At 45.1% G+C, this 10,177-nt stretch overlaps 1 protein-coding gene across 1 annotated transcript in view; it reads right to left on the bottom strand.

Annotated features, from left to right (window-relative positions):
• The window catches only part of LOC114642200 (interferon-induced, double-stranded RNA-activated protein kinase-like), a 55,719-nt gene extending 45,935 nt beyond the window's left edge, over positions 1–9,784 (bottom strand). The window contains exons 1-2 of the mRNA XM_051919241.1: positions 9,463–9,784; positions 9,337–9,370 (exon numbers count right to left, since the gene is read on the bottom strand). Coding sequence (XP_051775201.1) covers positions 9,337–9,370; positions 9,463–9,784 — 356 coding nt within the window. The remainder of the gene's footprint in view (positions 1–9,336; positions 9,371–9,462) is intronic.
• Positions 9,785–10,177: the final 393 nt, after the last annotated feature.

Raw genomic sequence — 10,177 nt, forward strand, 5'->3', positions numbered from 1 at the left:
GTTCATGTCAGAGCACAAACCAAGCATGAAGTCAAAAGAATTGTCTGTAGACCTCCGAGACAGGATTGTCTCGAGGCACAAATCTGGGGAAGGTTACAGAAAAATTTCTGCTGCTTTGAAGGTCCCAATGAGCACAGTAGCCTCCATCATCAGTAAGTGGAAGAAGTTCAAAACCACCAGGACTCTTTCTAGAACTGGCCGGCCATCTAAACTGAGCGATCGGGCGAGAAGGGCCTTAGTCAGGGAGGTGACCAAGAACCCGATGGTCACTCTGTCAGAGCTCCAGAGGTCCTCTGTGGAGAGAGGAGAACCTTCCAGAAGGACAACCGTCTCTGCAGCAATCCACCAATCAGGCCTGTATGGTAGAGTGGCCAGACGGAAGCCACTCCTTAGTAAAAGGCACATGGCAGCCTACCTGGAGTTTGCCAAAAGGCACCTGAAGGACTCTCAGACCATGAGAAAGAAAATTCTCTGGTCTGATGAGACAAAGATTGAACTCTTTGGTGTGAATGCCAGGCGTCACGTTTGGAGGAAACCAGGCACCGCTCATCACCAGGCCAATACCATCCCTACAGTGAAGCATGGTGGTGGCAGCATCATGCTGTGGGGATGTTTTTCAGTGCCAGGGACTGGGAGACTAGTCAGGATAAAGGGAAAGATGACTGCAGCAATGTACAGAGACATCATGGATGAAAACCAGATCCAGAGCGCTCTTGACCTCAGACTGGGGCGACGGTTCATCTTTCAGCAGGACAACGACCCTAAGCACACAGCCAAGATATCAAAGTAGTGGCTTCAGGACAACTCTGTGAATGTCCTTGAGTGGCCCAGTCAGAGCCCAGACTTGAATCCGATTGAACATCTCTGGAGAGATCTTAAAATGGCTGTGCACCGACACTTCCCATCCAACCTGATGGAGCTTGAGAGGTGCTGCAAAGAGGAATGGGCGAAACTGGCCAAGGATAGGTGTGCCAAGCTTGTGGCATCATATTCAAAAAGATTTGAGGCTGTAATTGCTGCCAAAGGTGCATCGACAAAGTATTGTGCAAAGGCTGTGAATACTTATGTACATGTAATTTCTCAGTTTTTTTATTTTTAATAAATTTGCAAAAATCTCAAGTAAACTTTTTTCACGTTGTCATTATGGGGTGTTGTGTGTAGAATTCTGAGGAAAAAAATTAATTTAATCCATTTTGGAATAAGGCTGCAACATAACACAATGTGGAAAAAGTGATGCGCGGTGAATACTTTCTGGATGCACTGTATAAACAGCAAGCCTGATGGCAATTCTAACTAGCGTGGCAGCAGCAAGTGGTCCTCTATGGAGAGGCAGATATGAACAGCATTCAGTGCAGGTGAGCACTGGCACCGCGCCGCAATAGCCACAATGGCAACATATTACATCTTTAGGACAGCACGTTTAACAAATTAAACTGTAGAAAACTATCACCCATATTTAAAATATTCAAAATGTCAAGTACATTTATTGCAGCATTTTAATAACAACATGACCATCAAAATGAACACACAGAGTGTTCTTAGGCGCTTAGTGCACACGTCCGATTGGAACCAGGAGATCAACAACAGTTCGAATGCGAGCTTCCTCCGAGGGCCAAGTCAGGACTGCTATGACTTTGTCAACCAGCAGATGTCACTCTTCTCACATCTTCGAAGCTTGGGGTCTTTTTTTTTTTTCTCTTCAGGGGTGTTACAGGCTTCTGCCGCCTGATGCTCGTATTGTGTTGTTCATAACTGATTCTCACTGCTTATTCCTTCAAGCACTGCTGCTTATATTAAATGGTTGGTGTTAAAGCTGGTCACAGTACACGTTTCTATGACCCACACTGTACTGTATTGTTACAATGGGATGTTCAAAGCAACGCTGCGTGCATCAAGTGTCACAGAGTGTTTAGCATTTCATGCTTGCTGCGGGCCACTGAAGGTAAGGCACAGTGAGGTGGAGCACGTTGATGGGTTTTAATCTCGAGGCTGGCCTTCAATCTATGGGCTCCCAAAGGTTGTTAATCTGCCCCTGCTGGTTCATGTCTTGCACCCTTTGCTACCAGGGCAACTGCATGAGCATACCTGGTGTGTGTTTCTTAAAAGATTTCGTTTTTGGTGTTGTATGCATTGTCTGTTGTTGGTATTTTGTTACTTTCGTGCTGCGTACACATGATAACAGATTTCAACTTGACCTTGATTGACTTGATCACTGTCCGACCCCTTAACGGAATAACATAGGGATGGATAAACTGCCTCACTTCTACAGTGCCTTCCTGTAGAAGACCTCATCACACGGCGATTTACAAATAAGAACTTTAGCACAACTGAACGCTGATTCCAATTGTACTTTTGTAGTCTGAACAGGATCTCAGGGAGCCAGATGGGCGCAGGCGAGTACCAGTCAGGTGTGGACAAGGTGCAGGTACTTGGCGTATGTCGGGCTTATTCTCCAGATGTTCAAAACACAAATCTCTTCGATGAGCGCCTACACGCACCCACACACACAATCCCACCAACAACACCTTAGAAAGCGAGCCCCTCTCTAAATCATTTATTGTATGTTTTAATAAGGATGTTGATACAAGATGGGTCTGTACAAAAGCAATGCGCCCCTGCCCCGCGAAGCTCGTCGGACCTCAAGACAGTCAACTCCGCCAATGTTTTGCGCTCATCAAAGTGTTCCTTTATTACCATTAATACCACCTCATGACATGTCACTTTTTCAGCCACACACAGTAAAGTACTCACTTTTGTGCAACTCGCAGTCTGTGTCCACTGTAAAAGCTGCCACCCGAGTGTCACTGTGTTAGGCTACTTGTCAGATTTCTTCTGAACGACAGATTCAGTTTCTCCGCCGTTACGTCACGACAAGAAAGAACACCCGACAGTCCGATTGGATATGAAAACCAGATGTGCTTGCCGTGAGCTCTGTTCGCATTCTCGTTTCAGTGACAACCCCAAAAAGGACACACCTCTTCGGGAGGCAAACTTTACAAAACAGATGACTTACTTGAGTGGATTTATGAAAGCTGTTCTGGCAGAAGAGACTGAGATTAGGACGCAGTTTCACTGATCTTCCGTGCTAAGTTTCCTCCTTAGGACGAATCAAATATTATCAATGTATATTCTTGAGAGACACATGCAGCTACCAAAAAGAATAACGAAAAGAACTTCTGGTGTCCATTTGAAAAGTAAAAAGCGAACATCGGCCCAGCCGTATATCTCGGCATTACGGAGTTGGCAAATATTGTCACGTCAGGGGGAAATCCCCTCATTATTTGGAGAAAAATCAGTGCAGTGAGCATCAGGGTGTGTGGAGTGGGGATACATCGAATATGCCGTATATTCTTAAAAATTAAGGGGATTTTTTTCATATCAATTACCTTTCAATGGAAATAAGACTTCATATGCGCCTAATAAGAAATAACTAACGCACTGAACGTTGACAGCCGCTTGTCATTGCCCCGCTGCCTCATCTCGGAGCTCAGGTATATTTGGTCAGGGGTCGCAGTGGTTTGGGATCGATGGCTGTCGGACAGTAGCACTCCTATCCAGTCTTTACTGCTCTTGTTAATTTTTTCTAATTTTATTAACAAGATTCAGAGCTCCAGCACGAGAGCAAACCTGGGGCGGGTTTTATCTTGGAGAGTTCCGTGAAGATGTCCGCATACCTTCGCATAATTAAAATCAAATCTTTGACTCCATTTTAGTAGAACAATTACCTAATGACAACTCCCAAAGCATCAAGCTAGAGAAACAGCGTCAGCAGTAAGAGTTTATAAGCAGTGTTTATTATTCATATCGATTACTCTTGTATTTCTAAAGTTTCCTGGCTTGTAAATTAATCTGCGGTTGGTTTTGCTCTCCTTTAAGTTTCAGTTCAGATAAAGAATCACAATGAAGGATTCTGCTTTATATGTCACGATGTAGATAACGCAGGGATAAAGCCGTAGCAACGGATTTCTTGTTCTTCACTCACATATCATATTAAAAGGTTTGGTAGGTTCCAATTTATGCAATGTGGAGTTACGGGGTCATACAGCCCCCCAAACCCGGACACAGACAGGCATAGTAACACACAAGTGCTAAACCAACACGCTCTTTTATTTCTTTCCCTTGGGGGAAACGTCTACCCCGTTCCGTACAAGTAAAGACAGTCCCACAATTCTGCTCAAACACTTTTCTCTCTCTTTCTCTTCTCCTTTTTCTTTCTCTTTTTCTCTGCCGTCATCACTCCCCTCCACACAAGCTTTGTCCTCCACCTCCAGACTCTGGCTCCTCCAACGGAGTGAGGCGACCTCCTTTATAGTGCACCCAGATCCTCTTCTGGCAGCACGTCTAGGTGTGGTGGAAGTGCTACAGTCCAGGGCTCTGGGAATGTCCAGGTGCCCCCTGGCGGAGGCTACTGGCCCCAGCAGGATTGAGCTTCCCCTGGAGATGGCACCGACACAGTCCAGGGCAGTTGCCCTCTCGTGTTCCGAGGGAGGTATTGCCATGAACCTGTCCTCAACTATGTCCTCAACTATGCATAACTGAAATACAAAAATGAATGTACTTGAATATATTTGGAAAACGCATCAGCCAAATATGTAAAAGTAAATACACAGTATATCAGATGCATATTTTATATATAGATATCATTATGTAAGACATATGTATTGTGACAAAACCACTAGGGGATGTGCCAGCCACCCAACCCGACACAGACAGATGCAGGAGACACACTCATAAAAACACAAATTTTTATTTTCTTCACCTCGTGGGAAACGCCTTCCCCGTTTCCCACAGGCACAACAGCACACACTACTTTTCTTTTTCTTTCTCCTCCACTCCTCCTCAGCAAGCTTCGTCTCCCTCCTCCCAACTCTGGCTTCCCGAGTACTCTCCACTGGCCCCTTATATAAGGTTCCCGGAACTGCTTCAAGTGCTTGTTGCCCCACTTCTGGCAGCACTTCCTGGTGACACTTCCGCTTCCCAACAGGGCTGTAGACAACTCCTAATCTCCCATGAAGCTCTGCTGGAGTCCAAGGCACCACTACAACCCATGGGGGCTGCCATCTAGCGTCCCAGGGGAGGTAACACTTCCCTGATCCTTCCAACGAAGAGGATCCTGGCCATCTGTGACAATATATATATATATATATATATATATATATATATATATATATATATATATATATTGTGGCACCTAGACGGGGCTCATGCCCGGCCGGGATGCCCAGGAAGATGGGAGGAGGGCTCATTCCTCCTGCAGACCGTGAGGGGGCGTCCGCCCTGGTTGTATTGGGGGCCACGGTTACAGGGGCTTGGAAGCCCAACCCTGTAGGGGCCCAGGGTCACCACCAGGGAGCATCCCCCTGCCTGAAGGACCCTGGACCCCAGTACTTCTGCCACACCAGGAAGTGCTGGGGGGAAGAAGAGAGGGAACACCCGGAGTGCTTCCGGGAGGACAGTCGGCATTTCCGCCACACTGGGGCGTGTCCGCGGGATTGCCGGTGCACACCTGGAACACATCCGGGTATGGATAAAAAGGGCCGCCTCCCTTCATTCGAGGCTGGAGTCGGGTGGAAGCAGGACAAGGTGACAGAATGAGAGAAGGAGGTGGTCCGAAGAGGCAGAGTGGTTGGCCTGGACTTTGGGGAAGATTGGGGTTTGTGGCACAGTAATTGTAAATAGTATTGTAAATAAACGTGTGTTGGGTGACATGAGTGTCTCTGCCTGTCTGTGTCCGAGTCAGTCTCCACAATGGCATCCCAGATGGGACAATCCGCCTGTTCCAAGGCAGGGAATCCCAGAAAAAAATAATTTTGTGGATGGCTCGGCGCAGCAGGTGCGCCCACACACATGCCGCGGGAGCGGCGTGCCTACAACCCCGCAAGAACATCTTGCTCCACGGATCGTCAGCGGGATTTGCATAAATACATTGGTACCACAAGCGAACTATGGTAATTAGCGCGATGAGAGAAGTCACAAAAACAAATGGAAAGTTCAAACAAATTATAGAAAACAACCCAATCTAAATCCATTAGGTAATTCTCTAATGAAAGTGGACAGACATACAGACAGAATTCACTTGGATCACAAAATTTTTAAAACCATTTCTTAGTGAGCAGCTATGGGCCAAGGTTAACCTACATTCCAAATTTTAAGTCCCAAGTCCTCATGGTTCGGAAAATTTCATGATGAGTGAGTCAGTGGTTTTTATATATACTGTACATGTATAGATATATAGTGAAAGAACACAAGAGAGACAGGGAGATTTGGGGATCCAGCCTGTATACTTGAACTTTGTGGAATTTTAAATACAAGGAAAACACCCAGCGAGTAATCTCAAAGGACTGAGTCTAAACACGACTGATTCAACCAGAGAAAAGTGGCGAATTTAGAGTGGATAAGGAGGAGGAGGAGGCAGGTCTCCAGAGCGGCAGGCGGGAGTGAGGTCAGGACTGCGAGTAGATGTGAGGTCTCAGTATACAATACAATACAATACAGTTTATTTTTGTATAGCCCAAAATCACACAGGAAGTGCCGCAATGGGCTTTAACAGGCCCTGCCTCTTGACAGCCCTCCAGCCTTGACTCTCTAAGAAGACAAGGAAGAACTCCCAAAAAAACCTTGTAGGGAAAAAATGGAAGAAACCTTGGGAAAGGCAGTTCAAAGAGAGACCCCTTTCCAGGTAGGTTGGGTGTGCAGTGGGTGTCAATAGAAGGGGGACAATACAATACAGTGCAGTACACAGAACAGAACAATTTCTCAATATAGTAAGAAATAAAAAATATACATTTTAGAAGTACAGAGCAGAATTTAACAGTAGATGATATATCCCATAATAAGATTTGGATTTGTGTGGAGTCCTGGAGACCTCATCCTTCAAGCTGCCTCCCCCATTTGGCCATTCCACGGCTGAAACAGTGTTGGGCCAGCCAATCCGATGAAAGGACCCCTCTTTCCCACGATTCCTGCGATCCTCCATCTGGAATGACTTTTCCTTAGGCAGGCAAAACAACTTGGCAGGTGGGCCGTGGCACCAAGTGCCACATTTGAGTACCGAGAAGAAAAACAGAATAAGTGAGGGTTATTATACAATTATAACTGTCATGTTACTTATGTTTTAGTGCTAATGACTAACAATAGAGATGCAGTCTGTACAGTTAATCAGCAGCTCTAGTCAGGATATGCTAAACTAAAGTAGTGAGTCTTCAGCTGGGATTTAAAAGCTGAGACCGAAGGGGTATCTCTTATAGTAGCAGGCAGACCATTCCACAGTTTAGGGGCCCTGTAACTAAAAGCTCGACCTCCCACTGTTATTTTATTAATCCTTGGAATCATAAGCAGACCGGCATCTTGAGATCTTAATGTGCGCTCAGGTTTGTAAGTCATGATAAGTTCAGACAAGTAAGCCGGACCTCGACCATTTAATGCTTTATATGTTAAAAGAAGGATTTTGAAATCTGCCCTAAACTTAACCGGGAGCCAGTGTAAGGATTTAAGAACTGGAGTTTTGTGTTCGTATTTTCTTGTTCTTGTAATAATTCTTGCAGCCGCATTTTGGATTAACTGGAGGCTGTATAAAGAACAGTTTGAACATCCAGTGAACACCGCATTGCAGTAGTCAATCCTACTACAGATAAATGCATGAATTAATGCATGAATTAATCATGTATTAATGATGTATTAATCATGTCTGGCCTTCTGTACAGCCCACAATGGCAGACCCGAGGAAAAATCTCAGCAAATGGTCTTAGAATATTACTAACCATCTGACATGGATAGGGTAAGCAGGAAGGAAGCTAGCAGTTCTTTGGAGAGCCCCTGTGTCACCTACCAAACCTTTAAGTTGACACACAGTTATGCAGCCTCAAACAGTGGTCCGTTTGTTATGTTAAGAAATGGAAGAGAATCTGGGATCACCTAGCTTCATTGATCTTTACTTATGTCAGAGCAGTAAGGGCTCTGTGTTGTTAAAGGCACCACAGAAGTCAAAAACATGGACCTCATATGTGTGAATTATTCTTCTTCTTTCGGCTGCTCACCCATCACCTGCATGTCCTCTCTCACCACATTCATAAACCTCCACTTAGGCCTTCCTCTTTTCCTCTTCCCTGGCAGCTCTATCCTTGGCATCCTTCTCCCAATATACCCAGTGTCTCTCCTCTGCACATGTCCAAACCAACGCAATCTCGCCTCCCTGACTTTGTCTCCCAACCATCTAATTTGAGCTGACCCTCTAATGTACTCATTTCTAATCCTGTCCATCCTCGTCACACCCAGTGAGAAGGACCTGTATTACAAATCAATGACGACATCATCCTGTCCAAATGTGCATCTAATAGACAAAGTGCTTTGGACGGAGTGCTGTTTTCACCAGATGACTCAGGTTAGTAACTACAAGTGTTTACGCAGTTTTCATGATGTGAGATGTTAAGGATGCATGTCTGTAGTCTGTCAGTTTATTAAGTTCCATTTTGTACTGCACAGTAAAACTCAGGTAGTAATAAAAGGAAATCATGACAATAGGTTCAATGTGACTGAGAGCTGATGGGGATAGAAGCTGTAAGTGCCACACGGGAGGGATGGGAATCCTGACCAGGAGAGGGGAAGGTACCTTACCTGGATGAGAAGCCCCAAGTGGACAGCTGAGGGAGAGGAAGGTGCCTTACCCAAACAAAATCCCCCAAGTGGATGGACAGACATCCCAGCCAAAGGAGAGGAAGGTTCCTTAATCAGATGGGAAGCCCCAGGCAGATGGACAGCTAACCCAAACCAGCTATATTCGTAGTACCTTCCCTGACGGGAAACAAGGGAAGGACAGGGCAGGATGTTTATTCCCCCAGGACACTAGATGGCAGCGGCCCTGGATATTAGTGTCCATTCAGAAACCAGCAAGGAATGCTGGGAATTGTAGTCTGGTTATTCAGCCCTGCTGCAGGAAGATACACTCTCTGTTATTTGGGACTTCCATATGACCCGGAAGTGTTTCCAGCATGCAAAAACCCTGGCACCAGAAATACTCCCGGGTCCTCAATAAAAGGAACTGCACTGCCTTGTCCAGACGAGTCAGAGCTGGGAGCAGAGGTGGGTAACACTCGACTGGAGGAGTAGCAGTGCAGTGGAGAGGGGAGGAGAGACAAAAGGAAGAGAAGGAAGGAGAGACATTTGTTTACTTGTTTGTACAATGTATTTATAGTAAACCCCCTTTATTTGAACCCAGGATTGTGTTTGTGTGTTCATGTTTGAGATTTGGGGCTCCATGGCACCTCCTAGCATTCACAAAGTATTTAGTGCTCCTCTGGGATACTGGAAAGAAGGTGGCCTAACAGTAGACTAGGATACCTGGTGCTCTCATCAGAAACTTTGGAAAGAATACCTGAAAAGACAAAAAGACATTTCTATAAGTAGACATCTGGGACCTGATAAGCCCCTTAACTGAGGAAACAAGCAAGGCCCTTCCTTGCATACACTGGAGTTTAAGGACTTGAAAAGCCAGCAAAGACTTTTCTGGTCTGGTGCACCTGAAGCTAATACAGGCTGTCCAAGACGCCGTGAGAGGATCTAAAAGCCACTTCACAACCAAGTTGGAGAGGAAGGCTGGAGGTGAAAGCTGAAATGACAGGAGGAAGAGGAATGGAGGAAGAAGCCCCAGGATGTACAAGGAGGGCAGCACCTTGTTTGGGTGCTGTGGGCAAACCATTCCACTGTTACATAGAGGACCAAAACTTGCATAGGCATCCCATTTAAATTTGTTATTTGGTTGTACCTCCAGAAGAACTGAGAATATCATCGAAAATAAACTTGAAGTGGATGTCAGTCTTTAACAGGCCGGGCCCACTCTCACACAGTCTTACCAGTCAAGCTGCGAGGCAGCCGGACTAACTATAATTCACAGTCAGACATGAAGAAAACAGTACTAATGTGCATTGTTGTCAGCTGTCATATACCAATTTATTTGGATTAAAACAACATTATTTAACATTTTACCATAACAATTATAAATTGTATCATACATTATTTCTTTTTTTTTTTTTTTTTATATTTTTATTTTATTAATTTTCATTGTAATCATTCCATACAAACAGATCAATTAATAACCCAACAAATTTGAAGACAAATCAAACCCCACCCCTGAGAAGGAGAGCTTAGCTAAAGGAAAATTGCTTAAGGCTTTTTAATAAGG

This window comes from Erpetoichthys calabaricus, chromosome 15 (genome assembly GCF_900747795.2).
Source record: "Erpetoichthys calabaricus chromosome 15, fErpCal1.3, whole genome shotgun sequence".
Lineage (NCBI taxonomy): Eukaryota > Metazoa > Chordata > Cladistia > Polypteriformes > Polypteridae > Erpetoichthys > Erpetoichthys calabaricus.